The 20,018-nt window shown below is 54.3% G+C and overlaps 4 protein-coding genes across 10 annotated transcripts; 2 read left to right on the top strand and 2 right to left on the bottom strand.

Annotated features, from left to right (window-relative positions):
• Nucleotides 1-1,667: 1,667 nt before the first annotated feature.
• cryba4 (crystallin, beta A4) lies at nt 1,668-3,995 on the bottom strand. Of its 3 annotated transcripts, none has more exons than XM_086053977.1 (6): nt 3,802-3,995; nt 3,452-3,492; nt 3,113-3,231; nt 2,873-3,014; nt 2,628-2,770; nt 1,668-1,889 (listed from the first exon to the last, which is right to left on the bottom strand). In XM_086053977.1, the coding sequence occupies exons 2-6, from the start codon at nt 3,488-3,490 to the stop codon at nt 1,742-1,744; spliced, it is 591 nt and encodes a 196-aa protein (XP_085910103.1). In that variant the 5' UTR covers nt 3,491-3,492; nt 3,802-3,995; the 3' UTR covers nt 1,668-1,741. The 3 variants fall into 3 exon arrangements, with proteins under 3 accessions (XP_085910103.1, XP_085910104.1, XP_085910101.1); XM_086053978.1 differs by lacking the exon at nt 3,802-3,995 and adding an exon at nt 3,737-3,760; XM_086053975.1 differs by lacking the exons at nt 3,452-3,492; nt 3,802-3,995 and having other exon boundaries at nt 3,113-3,433.
• A 2,848-nt stretch (nt 3,996-6,843) lies between these two features.
• crybb1 (crystallin, beta B1) lies at nt 6,844-11,535 on the top strand. Of its 5 annotated transcripts, none has more exons than XM_086053971.1 (6): nt 6,845-7,012; nt 7,314-7,462; nt 7,944-8,062; nt 8,229-8,342; nt 9,613-9,755; nt 11,213-11,535. In XM_086053971.1, exons 1-6 carry the CDS (start codon nt 6,903-6,905, stop codon nt 11,406-11,408), a joined length of 831 nt encoding a protein of 276 aa, XP_085910097.1. In that variant the 5' UTR covers nt 6,845-6,902; the 3' UTR covers nt 11,409-11,535. The 5 variants fall into 5 exon arrangements, with proteins under 5 accessions (XP_085910099.1, XP_085910097.1, XP_085910098.1 ...); XM_086053972.1 differs by having other exon boundaries at nt 6,846-7,012; nt 7,309-7,462; nt 9,618-9,755; XM_086053970.1 differs by having other exon boundaries at nt 6,847-7,012; nt 7,309-7,462; nt 8,210-8,342.
• Nucleotides 11,536-14,428: 2,893 nt separating this feature from the next.
• On the bottom strand, nt 14,429-16,704 carry cox5ba (cytochrome c oxidase subunit 5Ba). Its single transcript, XM_086052690.1, has 4 exons — nt 16,513-16,704; nt 15,641-15,711; nt 14,913-15,012; nt 14,429-14,731 (listed from the first exon to the last, which is right to left on the bottom strand). The coding sequence occupies exons 1-4, from the start codon at nt 16,643-16,645 to the stop codon at nt 14,619-14,621; spliced, it is 417 nt and encodes a 138-aa protein (XP_085908816.1). The 5' UTR covers nt 16,646-16,704; the 3' UTR covers nt 14,429-14,618.
• Nucleotides 16,440-19,487, top strand: prpf38a (pre-mRNA processing factor 38A). Its single transcript, XM_086052689.1, has 2 exons — nt 16,440-17,437; nt 18,199-19,487. Exons 1-2 carry the CDS (start codon nt 17,055-17,057, stop codon nt 18,764-18,766), a joined length of 951 nt encoding a protein of 316 aa, XP_085908815.1. The 5' UTR covers nt 16,440-17,054; the 3' UTR covers nt 18,767-19,487.
• Nucleotides 19,488-20,018: the final 531 nt, after the last annotated feature.

Raw genomic sequence — 20,018 nt, 5'->3', positions numbered from 1 at the left:
AAGGTAAAAAAAAAAAAAAAATGAGACGAGCTCGTTGCGAGTGACACTTGACCAACATTTTGCCACGCAGCAAAATCAACAGCAAAGCTCAAGATTGGCGTTGCCAGTAAAGCAACCCGAAACAAACTCGAATCACAGGAGGGAACCCTCGAGGGAGGCTCATTTCGATCCATTTGTTGGATTCTGGAATACATCAAGTGGCAGCGAACAAACGTTTTCCTGCTCGCGTATTCCGTCGAGGGGTGACATAAGAAAAGATCAACGAATACTATTGGAATGACAACTGATCTTGTACGAACAAAAAAAAAAGTCATTCGGGTAACTTGTGATCCGCTGGAATGGCACATCTGGCAAATGTATTTCCCGATCATACACTGATCAATTGTGGCGAATTGTACTCAAGTCCACGAAAGCCCAGTGGTGAATTCTCATGGTCGATGTGAGGTGATATTTTGATAGTATCTATTCTATGAAACAGATTAGTGTTCCACAGACTCTTCTATGCATTTGATGTGCAATTGGTTGATTTTGGTGATGTGTTATTTTGTATATTTATTTAGTCCCCCCAAAAACGTTGATAAACAATCTACATTTTCTGTGGAAAAAGGGAGAGAAAGAAACCCTGCAGAATCCCTCAAGAATCCACATTTTGAAAAAGAAAACAAAGCAGGCTGAATAGGAGAATCTGCAGGAGCCGACTGTTGTTGGAAGTTGTCGTACCACCATTCACCACTAGATGGCAGAGGCGGCCTGCAGCGAGTCTTGGCCTGCAGCGAGTCTTGGCCTGTTCGACGCCGCCACGCGACCGCGTTGTCTTTCATGTTCCCGGTTTGCACTCGGGCTCTCGACTGGGCTCCCTCGCACTCGTCAACGCGGGCGGCCGGCGCTAGGTTACGTTCTGCGCCCGAACGGTGTCCCCCAAGCCCCGCCCTTCCCCGCGAGAGACGATCGGAGGCGCGGCGCGGAGGGGATGGCGAAAGCGGATTTGAGGCGGGGGCCGCGTTTTGCCTTGCGAGCGCGGCTCCGGAACCAATTGGACTCCTATCTCAAAGCGCCGCTCGGATGACGCCGAAAGGCGGCCACCCCCTTTCTTTTTTCTCTTTTTCCGTTGCTGTTCTAATATACACGTGATCATTTTGCACTTTTTTATTGGGTGAACTCGATGAGTATGGTTGTTGTATTGATCAAGTGGTGTGGATGAGTCTCGGGCTGAGGCGTTGGTTTGTGCGCCACATTCTCATCTGGACCGGTTTGATGAAGGTTTGCTGGAAAAATGTGTCGAGGGCGTTTCTACGCAAACGCTTTGGAATGTGAACGGTGTGAAGGACAACATGGGACGGCCGCCTGGCCCGTCCCGTCCCGTCCTGTCCTGTGCCCCCTGTCCTGGGATGCGATGAAACGGACACTTGCGACATTTGCCTTTGTGTTCTTGCCGTTTCGACGTTGACAAACATTTTGGACGGACAAACCCAAATGGCTGCCGACCGGCTTCCCGCTCGCCGGTGGCAGTTTGGCAAAATGTTCCCGCGAAGGCCGCAATTGGGATGGGCGGATTCCCCCTGCGACCAGCCGCGAAGCCGAGGAAGGAGACGGCCGCGGACGGGCCGGACTTTTGGCCGAGCGGCGACCCGCGGCAAGGACGAGACGAGACCAGAGGAGAGCAGGCGTGTTTCACAAGGAGGCTTTATTGTGGTCGGGAGCGGGGGCGAAGGAGACGTGAGCCGGGGGGGGGCCCGGGCCTCTACTGCTGGATGCGCCTGATGGACTGGATCTGAGGCGTCTGGCAGTGCGAGCCGAACTCCTTGAAGTGTTTGTACTCGCCGCAGTGTCGGTCGCACTCCATGATGTACTGGTAACCACGGTAACCGGGGTACTGGTAGCACACGAAGCTGGCCGCGAGACACAGGACAAAGAGTTGGCGGGCGGCTCCCGGACCACTTTGAGCACTCGCGTGCTGAAGTCGGAGCACTCGTGCCACCCGAGTACTCGGCTACAGCCTGACCGCTTTGCACTCGTCTCCAGCCAGTGTCGACTACGCTCGCCACTTTCCTACTCAAGTGCACAGTTTGACGACTTTTTCCACCTCCATACTCGACAGCCAGTCCAGAATTTCAGAACTGTTTGCATCTCCGTGCTTAAAGGGAAGTCAAGCCAAACATTTTCTTTCCGAGAGAACCGTCTTCTAAACGCGGCATGGGGATGAATGTTGCCTTTGCGGAATAGGAGGAAGGCGCCCGCTTTTGTCCATCTCGGGGGGGAGGGGGCGGCCGTTTTGTCACTTGCCGTCAACTGAAAATGACATCGCGGCCGCTGAGGTCACAGCCAATCGCGACGGCCGTGTCATCTTCAGTCGACAGGAGTGACAAAATGGCCGCCGAACACGGCTGCCTAACGTTCCACAAAGGCAACCAACATTCACCAGAGTGTCACGTTTCCACCGGCCGAACATATTGCGGGGGGGGGGAAATGGGCTTGACCTCCCCTTTAAGTGCAGAGTTTGAGTACTTTTTCCACCAGCGTACTCGAGTACAGAGAGCGGCTACTTTTTCCACCCGTGGTCGGACGTGTGCTGGTTTGTCAAATTCGGCGGCTGTTTTGTGTTTGTTTTTGTTTTTTTCTGAACTCACGCTCCAGACTGGACCTTGAGGGATCCCACTTCGTTGTTGCACCAGCCCATGGCCTGCAGGGAGGGGTAGTCGTCGCTCAGCTCGCCCTTGCGGGCCAGGAAGTTCTCACGCTCGAAGATGGTCATGCGACACTCGCGGTGGTTCTGCCGGGACACGGCGCACGCTCGCGCTCAGGCCGGGCCGGCGGGGAGGGGCCGGGGCGGGGGCCGGGGCCGGGGCGGGGGCCGGGGCTGGGCGGCACTCACCGCGCAGGCGACGGGCCTGAAGGAGGTCAACCTCTCCACGCGGTAGGCGTTGCTGCCCCCGAAGGCGTCGCACTGCGGGTACTCGCCGCGCTCCAGGACGAACTGCTGGCCCTGGAAGGAGGCGTGCTCGTAGCCCACCCAGCTGCAAGCGAGACAGCAGAGGGCCGGCCGGCCGGCGGTCAGCGCTCGCCCGCCCCACCCGTGGCGCGCGTGCGTGCGTGCGTGCGTGCGCGCACTCACGCGCCGCTCTCCACGCGCAGCGAGCGCACCGTCTCCAAGCCCAACTCCATCACGTTGCCGCACTCCGAGGTGAACTCGTGCCGGCGGCCCTGGAAGCACTCCTCGTCGAACACGATGATCTGCGCCCACGCGGCCGAGCCCGTCGCCCTCATCATCATCATCGTCATCATCATCATCGTCATCATCATCATCGTCATCGCGCACAGCGCAACGTTCGAGCCGAGGCTCCCGTGAGCTGCCCCTCCGTGACGCAGGCGCAGATCTTATACATCATATACATCACCCGGAATAATCGGCGGACGCGCGCAAACCGTAGCTGACGATTGCCCGCGCACCCACCTTCCAGTGGCCGGAGAACTTGGTGCACTGGTGCGTCATATCTGTGAGGAGGAGTGGTCACACGTTAGAAAGAAACATGGCCGTCATCTGCTCGCGTGCCATTTGGCAATCGTTGGGAGATTCCCCAATCGGTTTTGGTCCTTGTCCTTGGGGATGTCGCCACATGCTCGGCCGCGTTGTTGCCGTGCGACCGTACGCACTGCCGGCTTGGAAATGTGGGGCGAGCCGTTCAAATGCGCCGGATTTGACGTGACGCCGGATGACGTGAGCGCGCGCTACTCCTACCTGATGGAACGACACTCGCATGTCCGGCGCCAACTTTCCAACACGCGAACGCGCTCGCGACTCACCTTGCGGCGATGCTCTTTGCTGCTGGCGAAGGCGAGTGAGAGGAGCCGGGCGCCCCCCTCCCTTTTAAAGCCTCCCCTGGCAGGGGGCCACCGCGAAAGGCCCCGCTCAGCAAGAGGGGCGGCCTTTCTCTCGCTCGCTCGCCCGCTCGCTCACTCGCTCGCTCTCTTGTTATTGTTTTGCGTGCGTGCGACTTGACAAGCAGCACCGTGACCCCACCCCCGACGAAAGCGGCTTTAATCCGCGCGCCGGCAATTGTGCCGACGCCGCCACATTATGAGCCGCGAGAGGGCACGGACCCTCGGACAGAGGGCGGGCGACGCTTTCGAACGACTTCATCGGCTCAATTTGATCTCCCGACGCAAACGCGCCGCCAGACCGAATACGTGCTACCTGGCGGGAGGGACGCGAGGGAGAGCGTCCGAGAACATGCCAACAAGACGCGCTCCCAATTTTACAACGGGTCCTTAGTCTTGAGACCGAGGTCTCTTCCCGAGGCCGTGGCGTCAAGTCGCCGGGACCCGGCGGCTATCGGAGCACGCTGCTCCAGTTACCCCGAGGACATGCTAGTCGGCGAGCTGGCCGCATGCTAACAGACCGCTAGCCGCATGCTAACAGACCGCGCGGCGACAGGCGAACGAATCGACAGGCTATAGAAGCACGCTAACGGGCGCGCACCACTGAAGCTAGCTTGCTAGACACTAGCCTGTCCAGCGTTTGGCTAACCGGTGAGAGAAACCCGCTCGTTAGCCAAGAGCACAGGAACTATCCGCAAGAACGTGCCATCAGGCTACGGGATCACGTCGGCTGTGCCGAGGCTGTCGTGTCAAACCGTCGGGTCCAGGTGTCTAGTCCCAAATCTCCGATGACTCCCTAGTCTCGAGACTGAGGTGACTTCCCAAGGTTGTCGCTTCAAGTCACCGGGTGGGTGTCTCTTGGAGCGCGCCGCTGCAGTTACCCGAGGACATGCCGGTCTGCTCGCCATATGCGAACATAGCATGGGAGCACGCTCCTGCTCCCTGGCAACTGCCACTAAGAAATGAACGGACCACAGAAGCGCTCGCCAGTCCGGCTTTCGGCTAGCTGGTTGGAGGTGAAAACGGTCCAAGTCGACCGACCTCTAGGCCTTGACGACGGCTTTACTCGACAATGGCGCTGCGATGCTAAATGCGACCTGGATTACAGGCAGACGGACTGTTTGGGATGACGCCAATCCCTTGAAATGCGATCGTTGCCGACGATTAGGCATCGACTAATCCCACCGTGCACCAGAATCCAAGCCAGGAAAACGACGCTTGTGTGACTAATGCTGACACTTGTTCAGGCGGGACACTGGAGGTGCAAATACGATTTGCTTTGATGAAGTGTCGTCACCCGTTGTGGGTTTTCGTGTTGCTCATGTTGGAGCAAGACTAATGAGGTGAGGGTGGGAAACCTTGGGCCACGCTGCGGCGACCCGTCCTGCGACTTGTGCAGCCAGCGTCAGAGCCAGCCCGCCCGAGCCCCCCGCCCACAACGGCGGGGGTCGCTGACGCCTGCCGTCGGGGAATCCGGCCATGCCGCTCGCCGGGCGTCTTTGGAGAGCGTTTCCGCCCCTCGCCTATTTCAAGGTCTTGAAAGACTGCCGCACCTTTCGTCGCCTCTGGCGGACAGGAGCCAAACATTGGACCAAGCCGGCCCCCTGCGCTTACGGTCAACAAATCCCAAAGTCGACTTTCTTCCAAACCAATCGACTTCCCATCCCACTAATCCCCCCCAGAGACGGCCATTGTCCAAGGAACGCGCTGCGTGGGCGCAAAGCGCAGGATCGGAGAGGGGGTCGAGCGAATGCGCCCCCGCGCGTGCAAAGGGGCCCTTGCCACGATTGCGGCCACCGCGACGTCGCTTTCGCTCCACGGCAGGATCGCGCGGCCTCATTCCTCCCTCTGGATGGGCGCGCGCAACTTCTGCTGCCCGAGAATATTGGCCACTTGGCTTCCCCTCGAAAGACGTTTCGCCATTCAATAGCCTTTGGCTGAGCTGGAAAGGCTTCCTCTTTTAACTCTCGCAAATGTGGCGCGTGTGCCGCCTCCTATTGGCTGACAGTGGCATTACACCCAAAATCAAGTCCACGCACACACAATGGTGGGAGGCTCCGCAAAGGAGGTTGGGGCTTTCCTGTCGGCCATTTCAAGGAAAGCGCCCTTTTTGCCCAGACGAGTGGCATCCCGACCTTTGCTTCCATATTTGATTTGGGAACGCTGGCGCCCGCCCGAAGGAGCGGGACGCCTCTGTCGAGCCGGGGCCGATTTCTGTGGCCGTCCGCCACCGTTCGCCACAAACGGCAACATTTCTACTCGCTCGATGCTCGGCCTGGATACGGGCAGCATCAAGTCCATCTGACTTCTTGACTTCTCTTTCGTTTCGTGCTTTAGTTGACCTGTTCAATTGGACTTAGTTATTGATTTGAATTTGTCAATTTTGTTTAGTCATTCATCCATGTAGGATTGCAGATTTTTTTTTTCAGGTCTTCTTTAAATGTGATGTGTGTAAGTCTACCTCGAAGCTCATTTCTTCATTGACTGTAGCTAGCACTTTGGGGTTTTTTGATTTGTATTTTTTTTAACGTTGGTCTAATGAAGAGGTCGGTGTGTTCCGGGCCGGCTTTTTCAGTCATTGGATGTGTCGCTGAATTTTTCTACTTTGTTGGAAGAAAATGGACTAAAGTTGCTGTACAATGGTGTAACTGTATTAACTTTTTGTCAATACAGTTTTTTTTTGTTTTTTTTATAAAAAATCATATTGTCAAAAAACGGACCATTTTTCACGTCACTTGTGATGATAGTCAATTATTTGCAGATTTTCTTTTAGGGGGGAGGACCTATCCCTACTAAATATTTGTGTGTTTTGTGTGGTGTGGCCGACGGGTGGGGATGACCTCATTGTGCCCCCATAACCCCCCCCTGAACATTCCTCCTGCGTCTGTAGAGACAACCACCCCCCCACCACCACCACCTGCGGCATCAGCACTTTCCTTTGCGTTTAAAGTGCTTACGGGGGGGCTTTAGGTGGGTTGGGGGGCGAGAGGCTTCCAGGCCTCGGCGCCGCCCGGCCGGACTGCGTGATGACGCAGCGTTTGTTTTGTGGCCGCTCGGCCTTTGCCAGCCTACAAAAGCGGCGCGGCGGCGCCGAACGCCACCGACGCTGGCGAGCCCGCTTCGACGCCGCACGCAGGTAAGACCACGCGCCCGAAACCGAGGCCGGCTCCCGTTGGATGTCGGCAAAATCTCACAGTCCAAAAAAGACAAAAAACTCTACATCGGTATGTGTCCCGGCTGTCGGCGGAAGGCGACAAGCGGACTGCGAATTTTTGGTCAAATGCGCAGCTCTGATAAGAATCATAATTTATAAGAAAATCATAATAAACCAACGGCAATGAATGTGAATCGTTTGCAAATTTTGGGGGTGGAGCCTACCCGTCGTTCTTTGTGAATCTTAATGAGCGTCACCCCTTCCTGTTCCTCCATTCGCCCAGCCCAGCCCAGCCCAGCCCCCCTCGCCATGTCTCAGACCGCCAAGTCCGCCTCCAGCCAGGGCGCCGACGCCAAGGACAACAAGGGAGGCGCGCCCGCCGCCTCCAGCAAGGCCACCAAGACCGGCGAACCCGGCCTGGGCACCTTCAAAGTGAGTTTGATGACATCGCCCTGACCCCCAAGCACCCAAGGGTGCCCACGCAAAAGTACTTTTCAAAGTGGCGTACGTGACGCCGATGCGGGCGACTATGCTTGGGGTGCAACACCGCCAACTAGTGGCCTGGCGAGCTCCGAGCGAGAGCTTAACTTGAACGCGGCCCGCCGCGAAAAGGACCCACGGCCCTGCGCTAGACCCGCTAAGTAACCGACGTGACGTTCCTCACATTTCCAGGTGTCCACCAGCGCGGACACAAAACGTCGAGTGACTTAGCATGCGCCCATTCGGTTTGAGCTTGGCCGTACAGCCAGCTAGCGTGTAGCCATGCCGCTAGCGTAGCCACTTAGCATGGCCAGGTTGGTTAGCGTCTTCAACAGCCAGCTCGCCCGCACCTTGCCGTTTGTCGATGTTGCCCTGAGCACGCACGGCAAGCACGTGACGCCGCCGGCCGGCCCTGGCGCATTTTGTGTTGCAGTTGACACTGTTCGACCAGGAGAACTTCCAGGGCCGCTCGTTGGAGCTTCAGAGCGAATGCTTGAACGTTTGCGAGCGAGGCCTGGAGCGAGTGCGCAGCGTCATCGTGGACAGCGGCCCGTAAGATCCACACGTCTGCTGACGTTGCGCTTTGTTTTTCCTGGCCGCTCATTCCTCTTCCTCGACCTTTCCTCCCCGACCTCCCCGCCCCGCCCCCGGCTCCGCTCCTGGCGCCTCCCCCTCCCCCCTCGCCCCCCCTTCCTCCAGCTTTGTTGCCTTCGAGCAGACCGACCTCCGCGGGGAGATGTTCATCCTGGAGAAGGGAGAGTATCCTCGCTGGGACACCTGGAGCAACTCGTACCGCAGCGATTGCCTCATGTCGCTCAGGCCCGTCCACATGGTAGGCACGGCTCAGACCCGACGGCCCGCCGGCCATCCCGTCGTAGCCATCTGGGAGGAGGGAAGGATTGCAAATGCGGCCGCCGCCTTCCCGAGCGACCGCCCGAGCGACCGCCCGAATGGCACCTTGAGCTAAGAGTGGCCCGACTCCGACTCGCGAGTTTTTCCAGGGACCGGCCGGCCGGCCGCCGCGGGGACCGTTTTCATACATAACAGTGGTACAAGTAAATTGGGCTGCTACGAGGCTACTGCTGACGGTGAGGAACGTATGCTCACCTGCACTGTTGCTCATGCTAATCACCGGAGATGGGCATTCCGTCGCCCGTTTTTGGGGACGGAGGTCGAGACGTTTTTTAAAAAGGACGGACGGACTAAGCAAGGACGCAGGTGGCTTTCGGTGCCTGGCCGCACGGGCTGACGTGTTGCGTTGGGTCCTTTTCAAAAAAAAGAGAGAGCGCCGCTCCTCTCTTGGGCGATAGCCGCCTTGATCAGCTGCCCGCGCGACACGGTCGAGTCCTTTTTTTCACCCGCATTCCCTGCGCCGCTCGCAGGTATAGTCTGCCTGCTAGTGGTTCAATGCATGTGATAGCACGGATTACGCCATGGCGCCCATTTCACTGACCAGGACAAACGGCGGTGGGCAGCATTTTTCTTTTGTTTTGCGTACGTCCCTGATCCCTTTGCATGCCGAGTATGTCCTTGTCTGGGACATCTGGAGAGTCTCTCCAAAGCGCCATTCATGCGCACGCCAGCGACGCCGTACACTTAAAGCTACGGGTCTTTCGTTCTCCTCTGAAAATAAAGCCGTGTTATTTTGCAATCATGCCGATAACGTCTTGCGTTATAACGCAGCGGTTTTGCGATAAAAGGCAATATTATTGCGTCGTAACGATATTCTTGCGATGTGCCCCTGCGGGCTCTGTCGTCTGGTGACCGACGCGGCGGTTGTGTTGGCGGCTGAATGTTATCTTGGGTGTCACGCAAACAGCTGTAAACAATTCCATCCCCTCGCGATACTCCCAGATGCTAGGTGGATGCGAAGAAGAAGCGCCCAGGTCGCGGGCGGAGGACGGAGCGGCCGCATAGGCTGGAGTGGCCGTCTCTGCTAACGAACCATCAAAGTACACTCGTACCGTTAGCTTGACAAATAGCCGATAGATCGCGATAAAAGCACATTGCCAATACTGACGGCGATGAACGTCCGTAGGCTGACTCGGCATGTTGCGAGTGCTAAAAGCGACACTGACGTAGCGCGATGCTAATGTTGACAGGACAGCCTGGAGCACAAAATCTGCCTGCATGAGCTCTCCGACTTCAAGGGCAACAAGATGGAGATCCAGGAGGACGACGTTCCCACCCTGTGGGCGCACGGCTTCTGCGACCGGGTGGGCAGCGTGAAGGTCCCGGGGGGAGCGTAAGTACATTGCCTTAGTTTAGCTTAGCTTAGCTTAGCTTAGCTTAGCTTAGCTTAGCCTAGCCTAGCCTAGTTTAGCTTCTGCCATCGAGTGCTTGATGGGATCAAGTCGCTTGTGTGTTATCTAAATGTGCACGTGTTTTGGCGTCGTGTATGCACATGAAATGTTTGTATATGTTGCCTGTTATGCGTGCGTCGTGCATGTGGGTTGTGTGTCGATTACACGCGTGTACTTCTGTCACGTGTGTGTGTGTGTGTGTGTGTGTGTGCGCGTGCGCGCGTGTGTGTCATGCATGTGCGTGCACACGTGGCCGTGCCCCCGGGGGAACGTGAATGCCCTTTTCTAGCGTAGCTTAGCTTGCGTTGAGCACGGCAAATCTTGCCGGCGTGTGACGAGGCGTCGAGTCACGCTTTCCAATCAAACTGACTTTGCTCTCGCTTGCGCACCGATACGTACTTTTGGACTATTGACGTTTTTTTCTCTCCTGAGATAATGTTTTGTTGTTCTACCGATGGAAAAAAAGCATGCTCAAAGGTCAGTATGCGAACGCTGACAGCGTTAAACTGACCATCCAATGAGGTTAGTGCCATCCTAATGCGATTGCTGACACGATGACAGGCAGCGCTAACAGCGATGTCGCCAATGTACACTGGGTTTGCATGATGCAAATGCATTGAGTTAACGAATATGCATTGGGTATGCTCATGCTAATGAAGATGTGGTGCTAATGCTAATAGAGATTCTACATAAATAAATTGGACTTGACTTGAGTTATCATGTATATATATATATATATATCCCCCTCACGATACTCTCACGTGTTAACTCAATGCACAGTCTATATATATATATATATATATATATATATATATATATATATATATATATATATATATATATATATATATATATATGTATATATATCTATCCATCCATTATCCAAAGCGTTTCTCCTCACAAGGGTCGCGGGCGCGCTGCAGCCTATCCCAGCCGTCTTCGGGCAGTAGCTCACAATCATACCTAGGGACAATTTAGAGTGTTCAATTAACCTACCATGCATGTTTTTGGAATGTGGGAGGATAGCGGCGCATCCGGGGAAAACCCCACACAGGAAGGCCGGAGCCAGAATCGAACCAACAACCTCTGCACTGAGGCGAACTTGCTAACCAGTCCCATACATATACATTTAATAGACATGATCTATCTATGTATTTATCCATCTATCTAGCTACCCATCCATGAGTCCATCCATCCATCCATCCATCCATGAGTCCATCCATCCATCTATATACATATACATATATATATATATATATATATATATATATATATATATATATATATATATATATATATATATATATATGTGTTTTTTTTTTTTTCGGGTCTGCATTATTGGCGTTGTAGACGAGGGTGCCCGCGTGGCGGCTGAACGGCTGGCTTGCTCGGTCCGCAGGTGGGTGGGCTACCAGTACCCGGGCTACCGGGGCTACCAGTACCTGCTGGAGAGCGGCGACTACCGGCACTGCAACGACTTCTCGGCCATCCAGCCTCAGATCCAGTCGGTGCGCCGCATCCGCGACATGCAGTTCCACCAGAAGGGCTGCTTCAACCTCACTCCCGCCGCCGTCGCCGCCGCCGGCAGCAAGTGAAAGGGCCACGCCCACGCGCGTTTTTACTGACTCCTTCACCCATCGGCCATCATCCAGATGTCATCTGACCTCGCTGGCTGGCTTTTTATGGTGAGAATTAATAAAACAGGTTTGAAAAACAGACAAACGCTTGTGTCAGATATTTCTTCTCGCTTGTTCCATCGCTGACTTTGCACACATGACCTCTACAATACTTGCTAACGTTGCAGCTGACGGCTAATAGTGACGAGAGCACAACACAACTTAGCGTGAGGCTAATGCTAGTAATGATGAATTCATCATCAGGTTCGCATGATTCCAATGCTATCAATGATTAAAGTGCACCTAAGTTTGTGTGATGCTATGCTATTTTTGCTCAAAGTACAATAGGGTTAGCATGATACTAATGCTAACAGTCTTGAGGTAGTATGATGCTAATGCTAATAGTGAGGAAAGCACCCCGAGTCGAAACTCAGTTCAAGGACCTTTAGCGTCAAGATGGTGCATTTTTTGCTCACAAGATCAATTGATGTATTTTATGCTCAGGAAAATGAAATCATTTTCAGTGAAATCATTCGGTTTTGGAGCAATCGCTAAGTGACAAGCGGCGCCGTTTCTTGGTCAAAACCCAGGAGCGGCCGCGTCCTGCTGTGACATCAGCATCGGAACCCGAAACCAAAGCGGCTGCATAGCTGTTGTGGACCAAGGCAAGTGGTGGCATTTTCTGCAACTTGATGCATCAAGTCGCCGTCAGGCGCAATCTCTCCACCTCCAAAATGACACATTTTCATGAAGTTCAAAAATACAAGCGCACTGTCTCGCTTGTTTCCAAACATGCTTTGTTCAAGAGGCCGATTGACCTTCCACTGTTTTGCTATCAACAGAGCTGGGCATTTTACTAAAAGTTTGCGATCTTTTAGTTTATCGCCTTCCTTCCGCCTACAGCCGGGGGGGACCCCTCCGCCATCCGTCTATCCACCTTTTTGTCCGGCCGGACCAAATACTGTCGTAATCGCCCGTAGGCCGCCCGCCTGCCTATCATTTGAAACGGGCTTCCGTCGACCAATTTGCACTCGCAAAGCAGAGGGAAGGAAAATAATTGTCTGCGACAACTCCAGCCTTTCCAGGACCTTTGAATCTTCTCCTCAATGATTTTGCAGGTTTTCCTGCCTGACTCGTGGGAACCCGGCACTGAGCGGGAGTGAGCCTGACGCCCCCTGGTGGCCACTTTGCGTCCTAACAGGACTGCGTCCGAATGTGCACGCTATCGAAAGATGACGCCATTTCGTAGGGGTGTCCGAATGTCCAGGGAGGAGAAATGTAGCGCAATCGAAATGACCCGCAAAGCTCTTGGGAAAGTAGTGTGCGTCGATGTTCACTATATATAGACCACAATGCACTGCGAGCAGGAAAAGATGGCGCAAGCGCGAATGTCAAAGGCGAGGCAGGAACCACGGAAATAATCGATTATTTAATTGAATATATGTACAACAAAGTAAATAAAATGTAGTTTGAATTCATATTTTTATTGACAATAAAAAGTGGGAGATGTTAATGTGCGTTATGGCAGGTACGGTGGTCACGTGTATGCGACGGGTAGAAAGCAGTGAGCTGGCTGGCTGAATCGCCAAACAGGAGGAGGGAACGAGTAACTGTAACTACTGCTCCATGGAGTGATTAAATTGAGGGGTTCGGGAATGAGGGTGGACGCAAGGACAAAGCCCACGAGCGGGTAGCTGACAGCGTCCTTGGATTGCAAGGCTTGTGTCACCCTCTAGCGGCCAAGTCCTGCATACAAGGCTTGTTGCCATGGCCACGGGCAAGGGCACAACGTCAGTGGCGAACAACGAGTTACTCCCGATACTGCGCGTTGGCGTTTTGCGTGAACGATTCATCCATTTTGGAACTGCCTGTTATCTAACAAATGACGGAAAGTTTTTTTCTGAAAATGACATGATCAGAAAGCTCTCCGCCGCTAATTTCAAATGAAGCCATTTCCTCGGACGGTTGGACACTCCGCCCATGCAAAAGACGCTCCAACTTTGCCCGTATTGATTTGCCTCATCCACCAGTCGCATTTGTGTTTGCAGGCTCTCGCTTGTGAAAAAGCACCGATGACAGCAATTTGTCCGCTCATTTCTCTCTCACTCGGAATGCCATCCCTCTCACACGTTTTTGACGATATTCTTTTTCTGGACGACAGCCGTTTGTTTTCCTGTTAGCCTTCTAACGACTGAGGCAAACGTTTGATTCCGCGCAAAAAAAGACTGTTCTCCGGATGCATGACAGTTTCGAGTTACTCTTCTGTATTTTAGTTCAAATATCCTCTGGCTCCTTTTGAAAGTCTCCAGTCTGCCGACGACGTCGGCGCTGTTGCTTGACAAACCACTGCTGTCCAGACTTGTGCGCAAAACATCCTTTGCGGGCACCTTTCCGCAACACTTGCACAATTCCAACGGCCTACCTTCAAGTATTTGTGAGTCCTCTCGCTACGAGCGACACGTGAGCGGAGCGTCAAGAGGCCCCTTCCGCGGCCGAAGCCGAAAGTGCAGCCATCTTACGTTGCCAGCGACAACGTGCGGTCAGCGCGCGTTGGGCGCCAGTCTCACCGTTTGCATCGACCGTGCGGACGAGGTTGTCTCAGTGTGGTGAACGGCGACTGACGATTGGCAGCAAATGTCGTCCCGATGGGCTTTGCTTGCATTCCTCGGTTGATGCTTCTGACGACACGATGCGGGCCAAGACCTTCTGAGAAAAAAAATGTACAGGCCCATTCTTACTGATGAATGGCGCACGTAGCGCTCGGCTTGTCCCGGACGTACGCCACACCCCCAATAACCTGAAAATGCTCCGGATGGAGTCAATACATTCAAGTTGGGCAGGCTGAGCCAGCCCGGCGGCGACGTAAGATGGCCGCCGATGGCTCCCGCATTTGTTGCATTCAAATCAAAGTCCGTGCACAGCGTGGGAAAGTAGAATGCTGTTAGCGTGACGCTAACGCAAACAGCGGCGAGAAGGAAGCACGCAAGCGGAGACAAACGGTCCACACATTTGCCACTTTATTTGTACGTCATCACGTGTGATAAAGAAACAGCCGGTCGACTGCGGGACCAAGAAGAGCGAGCGGAACGTTTGCGAACATGTAAACCGAGCCAAGGGGGACGTGTGACGAGGTCGGGCGGCGAGCTCCTGGCCCTGGCCCTGGCCCCTCCCTCCGTCCGTCCGTCGGTCCTAGTGGGGGAGCTGGTGGGCGACCAGTTTGTAGTGGGAGCCGCACGAAGGGCAGCGCTGGGCCTCGCCCTGGTGGAGCCAAAACCAAACCACGGCCGTGTTGTCCTCCTCGCCTGCGCACACACTCGCCTCGGTTAGCCACGCTCGGCTAGCCGGCCTCATCGCTTGCCTCATCTCGGGACAAATTCAAGCGCCACTGACCGTGAGCGTCAACTACTTGCACATTTTCAATATTTGACATTTTTCTTGGTGTTGCAATTTGAGCTATTTTTTTCTGGGAAAGTTGTGACTTACACACGCATCCCACAATCCTCTTGTTGGTGATGGAGGGCACCAGGTGAGGGTCCGCTTTGGAGCCGGCGTACTCCTTGGGCTTCATCATGCTGTACGGGTCCTGAAGCACACCACGCGTTCAGAAGCCACATGCGCCCGGCCCGGCCCGCCCCAGTATGGCAACGGGACACTTAAGATTTCCCCGCTAGCGCCGGCGCCAAGAAGCACCAGCGCCTCCCGGGTAGGAGCCAGCTCAGCTCCTTGCGCCGGACGCTTCGTAATCGCGCGTCATCTGATGTTCATAGGCCACCGACCGTTAATCGGCCGGCCGATTGATTCGGCCAATATTCGCCGTTGCAAAACCCGAGAGGAGAAAACAAAATCAGAATCTGCCCGTTTTTGTGCAGATTCTTTTTGTTTTGTTTTTTAACCATTAACAAAATACAACATAAGATAACATTCACCGCCACCCTGAAAAATTGGACGCTTTCTCTCTCTGTTGCAAAGTAAAGCAAATAGTACAAAGTAGTGTAACAGTCAAATATTCTTCCTTTCATTTAAATCGATATTGTTGTAAGCGTTTGGGGAGCAAAAAAAAGGTATTCATCAATCGGCCAATTAAGCAGTTATCAAAATTTTGTCGTGGCAAATATCGGAATCGGCATCCGACTCCAAAAACTGTTATCGGTCGGGCCCTCATAAGATATGCGCTATTTCGATGCTAACAACCACGGTGGCGCCGTTCTTACCGTGCCCTCCTTCATGGCCTTCATGATGATCTTCTCCAGGCCAGTGGCTTGCTCCTCGTCGGTGGGGATTCCTGAAGGCACACGCAATTCGGTTCATGTCATGACGTGACGTGACAACAACGCTCACAGTGTTTTGAGCCAATGTGGCGGAAGGTGACGTATTCATTTCTGAAATACGGGTTTGTTCAGATTCGAGGTTTTTTTTTCTCTTCTATGCGCCCAATTATAAAAATGCAAATTGCCATTTGCTGCACTCGACTATGTTTATATCACGTTACATGTGTACGTTACTTTAAAGTGGCCTTCACATTATTTGTGTATTGAAAATGTAAAAAGTCATTGTAGTTTTCAAATTCGGTTTTTTGGTATCCCGATTTCTATCATGCAGTCCACTCATTCATTCGTTCGTTCATTCATTCATTGCAAGTAACCGGCGTGCTTGTTGGATGCGGTGTGTTTTTGCGTTTAGTCAGCGTTCCGGTGCCAGCGGGCTTTTGACAAAGAAAAGTCCGGAAGGTTTGACAACAAAACAAAGAGGTCACCCCGAAAGCTTGACCTCCTCCTCCTCCTCCTCCTCGACTTTGCATTCCCACTGCTTTCAAGTGCCAACTTCCTTGGCGTTATTTGTCACAGGACCGCCCAAACAACCACCTTCTTCGCAAGATCCGTCTGACAACGCGCGTTGTATGCAAGTCAGCTCGCCTTTGACACACTAATGTCATTGTTGAGCAAAATGAGGCCATGCAAATAAACGCGTTACTTAGGCTTCGTCTCTTTCCGGGTGAGGCAAAGACGACTAGCGAAGTCGCTTCGTCCTTGTCGCGGACAAAGCTCCCTTTTGGCTCGTTAAGCTTCCGCGGCTCGGCGCTCACCTCCGCTCGCCATGCTGCGTCTCATCGCGGGTGCCAGCGGGGCCAGGGCGGCCTGGCGGCGGCCGATCGCCCACCGGGAAAGGGGAGAAGAAGCTCTCACGGACCAACGCGCTAGTAACCTTGCGGCCGACATTTTGATTCCGCTTGCTTGGAGGTGAGGAGCGTAGAAGAAGAAGGACGCGAAGAAGAACGAGGGGACGCGAAGAAGAACGAGGGGACACGAAGAAGAAAGTTGGACGATTTCTCCCCATCCATACACCATCCAGTGCGCTAGGTGGCGGTGCAGCTGAACGCGGGTATAGAGGAACGCTTTCTCTCTCCCGGCTTTGAGACGCTTCCTCTGTTGGAATGTGACAGAGCGAGGAGCGATCCAAAGCTTTCCATTTTGGAGCGAGGTTGTGTGTGTATCTTGCTTTGTTTGGGATTTGGCCGGCCGACTGGCCGAGTGCCTTTCGAGCGGAAGCGGGCGCGCGAGCGAGCGAGCGAGCGAGCGAGCGGAAGCCGCGAAGAAGTCGAAGGCGGACGCTCGTTCCGGCGTCAAAATGGCGAACAGGACGGTGAAAGACGCCAACAGCATCCACGGGACGAACCCGCAGTACTTGGTGGAGAAGATCATTCGCACGCGCATTTACGAGTGCAAGTACTGGAAGGAGGAATGCTTCGGGCTGACCGCCGAGCTGGTGGTGGACAAGGCCATGGAGCTCAAGTACGTGGGCGGCGTGTTCGGGGGCAACATCAAGCCCACGCCGTTCCTGTGCCTCGCGCTCAAGCTGCTGCAGATCCAGCCCGAGAAGGACATCATCGTCGAGTTCATCAAGAACGAGGACTTCAAGTACGTGCGCTTGCTCGGCGCCATGTACATGCGCCTCACCGGCACGGCGGTCGACTGCTACAAGTACCTGGAGCCGCTCTACAACGACTACAGGTAAGCTCCGCATTTTGCTCATCGGGTTCGCAGTGGTTGGTCGGCGGACGAAACCTTTCGCTCGCTTTCATTAGCGCTCCAATTCGGAGCTGGTCAACTGCAAAGGAGTTGCCGCGTATCATGTCAACCACAGAGCCCCCCCATATAAATACGAAGTTACACGAAGCAAGACTCGTGCGCCCAGGAAGGCAGCGGATGCACAAACGTGCAAATGTATTCCACGCATTGCATGTGTTGCATTCAGACATTTCAAGGCCGAGGCAACTCGGAATCTAATCTAAACACGCCATTCGGATGAATATGAAGGAAGCAGCAAATTGCAGCTGATTTGATCTCGCTCTTTTTTGACTGAAACGGACATCACAGGTGCTCGGGTACCAATCGTGGCTCTCCTACTTTCTGGCTTTTCAGCCCTGATGAGTCGTCACCTGAGCCACCGCCAGTCGAAATGACAGAAACCGCCCCCACCCCCCATCCCCATATGGATCACAACAGGCTTCGTTTGACTGCTTCCTTCACATTCCACACAGGCAATATTCATCACGTCGTCGTCGTCGTCGTCGTCATCTTTGGACGGAATGTTGGCAAAGAGGGTATTATTGTCCAGACAACTTTTTGGACCAGACTTTCCCTTGAAGTCTGTGCCATTGGGATGGGAAACCTGGCGCGCGAAATGCTAACTTTGTTGAATGACAGCCGTGACAGTTGCCCGGGATTCCCTTTCACTCGTCTGTGTGTCTCCAAATCCCAAATGCCCGCAGGAAGATCAAGACCCAGAACCGCAACGGCGAGTTTGAGCTGATGCACGTGGACGAGTTCATCCACGAGCTGCTCCACTCGGAGAGAATGTGCGACATCATCCTGCCTCGGCTGCAGAAGCGCCAAGTCCTGGAGGAGGCCGAGATGCTGGAGCCGCGCGTCAGCGCTCTGGAGGAGGACCTGGACGAGGACCTGGACGAGGCGGAGAGCAGCGACGACGACGACGACGACGATGGCGGCGGCGGCGGCGAGAGACCGGACGGGATACCTGGCCCCGAGCCGCACCGGCGGGCCCGCCGCGACGACAGGCCGCGGCACTCGCCCTCGCCGCGGCGCCGCCGCAGCCGCTCACCCCGGCGCCGCAGCCGCTCGCCCAAGGCCCGCCGCAGCCCCGACGCCCGCCGCGAGCGCCGGCGCGGCAGCAAAAGCCCGCGCCGCCACCGGGAGCGCAGGCGCCGCTCCAAGTCGCCGGCCGCCCACCGCAGAAACCACCGGCGCCGCAGCCACTCCAAGAGCCCCGACAAGAGCGCCAAGAAGAGTCGCAAGAAGAGTCGCAGAGGGGACCAGTGATCCTCCCCCCAATCAGCCCCCACCGCCCACCACCCCTCCCCTACTTTGATTTCGGCTTGACTGTGGATTATTCAAGGTGTGACTTTTGGACACTCCGACCAGGTGTGTACGTCCTATCAAGTGTCAAAGTGGGGGTGGGGTGGTCAGTGCAGATATCTGTTTTTTTTTTTTTCTTCTTTTTTTTTTCCTTTTCACTGTACGAGACAAAGCGGGCGGTCCATAACGTTGAGAGAAGAAAGTTGGTGCAAAACAGTTTGAAAACGCCACGTCAACGCAACTGGAGCTCAGTCAAGTCCTGAATTGTCACCTGCGTGTATGACGCACGTGGCCACTCGGCACCCCGCCCAGCGCCCCAAGTCGGCCGGAAGAGGCCGGCGAGCCAGACGACCAGAAGCGTGCGAGAAAAGCCGTTCGGCCTCTCGAGACCTGGAAACGCTCCAGAATGTTTGTTTAGAGAAGTTAGTTGAAAACAACGAACGCATTTTTGCCCCTTTTCTGACACATGACGGGCCTAACCGGGAACTGAGTCTTTAGTTTGGATTGTGTTTTAGCTAGGTCAGTCAAATGTCTTTTTTTTTTTTTTTTTTTCCCCCCTAGCCCTTCATCACAAGAGTCTCAAAGGGCTCCGGACTGCCCCGAAACCTTGCAGACTGTACAGTGAAATGTGTCATCTATTCACGCTTGTGAGACCAATAAATTTGCATGTTGTCTTTTTTCCAAATGAATGTGTATTTTTTTGTAGCTGACAAACTTCTGCTCCGCTCCCACCCGTTTATCGGTCACATGGAACGAAAATGGCAACGGACGATTCCGAGCCGACGTCATTTTGTTTTATCGTGAAAAGCCTAACGGGAAGTGCCTATGTGGCAGCTTGTGAGGAATGGAGACGCAAATAAAGGCGTTGGAGTTGCTCTCACGTGTGGTTTGGATCCCTGCGACAGTAATGTGGAATGATCATTTTTAGTTTCCATCATGTTATGGTAGGACGCTCCGACCGGACAACAACTGCTAGGCATGCTTCTCTGCCACTTTTATATTGTTGCAGGCAAAAGCACGGGCTGGGTTGTTTTCACCGACTAAGGCGCGTTGCCTCGTGGCTATTAGCAGAAATGCCCGGACATTCGCAATCGTCCATATTTGCATCACAAGTCCGTGTTTTACTCTACTACTTAAAATGGCAGGTTAGGGCCCACTGTGCTCCTACCCCCCCCATAAAGTTAGTCGTCGTCTTCATGAATCTTTGTAGTGACAG

Source organism: Filicampus tigris, chromosome 15 (assembly GCF_054856515.1).
Source record: "Filicampus tigris isolate MCC_2025a chromosome 15, RoL_Ftig_1.0, whole genome shotgun sequence".
NCBI lineage: Eukaryota > Metazoa > Chordata > Actinopteri > Syngnathiformes > Syngnathidae > Filicampus > Filicampus tigris.
This window is presented reverse-complemented; position numbering and strand designations above follow the sequence as displayed.

What these genes read in the sequence shown, in the direction of transcription:
- cryba4 (XM_086053975.1), bottom strand. Translation starts at nt 3,309, where the DNA reads ATGACGATGATGATGATGACGATGATGATGATGACGATGATGATGATG. An exon ending in TCAGGCCCGTCGCCTGCGCG is followed by an intron (nt 2,771 to 2,872) that starts GTGAGTGCCGCC and finishes GTGTCCCGGCAG; the next exon opens with AACCACCGCGAGTGTCGCAT. An exon ending in CTCAAGGTCCAGTCTGGAGC is followed by an intron (nt 1,890 to 2,627) that starts GTGAGTTCAGAA and finishes TCTCGCGGCCAG; the next exon opens with CTTCGTGTGCTACCAGTACC.
- crybb1 (XM_086053970.1), top strand. Translation starts at nt 6,903, where the DNA reads ATGACGCAGCGTTTGTTTTGTGGCCGCTCGGCCTTTGCCAGCCTACAA. An exon ending in GTCATCGTGGACAGCGGCCC is followed by an intron (nt 8,063 to 8,209) that starts GTAAGATCCACA and finishes CCCTTCCTCCAG; the next exon opens with CTTTGTTGCCTTCGAGCAGA. An exon ending in GTGAAGGTCCCGGGGGGAGC is followed by an intron (nt 9,756 to 11,212) that starts GTAAGTACATTG and finishes CTCGGTCCGCAG; the next exon opens with GTGGGTGGGCTACCAGTACC.
- cox5ba (XM_086052690.1), bottom strand. Translation starts at nt 16,645, where the DNA reads ATGTCGGCCGCAAGGTTACTAGCGCGTTGGTCCGTGAGAGCTTCTTCT. An exon ending in AGGCCATGAAGGAGGGCACG is followed by an intron (nt 15,013 to 15,640) that starts GTAAGAACGGCG and finishes GGTGTGCTTCAG; the next exon opens with GACCCGTACAGCATGATGAA. An exon ending in GAGGATTGTGGGATGCGTGT is followed by an intron (nt 14,732 to 14,912) that starts GTAAGTCACAAC and finishes GTGTGTGCGCAG; the next exon opens with GCGAGGAGGACAACACGGCC.
- prpf38a (XM_086052689.1), top strand. Translation starts at nt 17,055, where the DNA reads ATGGCGAACAGGACGGTGAAAGACGCCAACAGCATCCACGGGACGAAC. An exon ending in CCGCTCTACAACGACTACAG is followed by an intron (nt 17,438 to 18,198) that starts GTAAGCTCCGCA and finishes AAATGCCCGCAG; the next exon opens with GAAGATCAAGACCCAGAACC.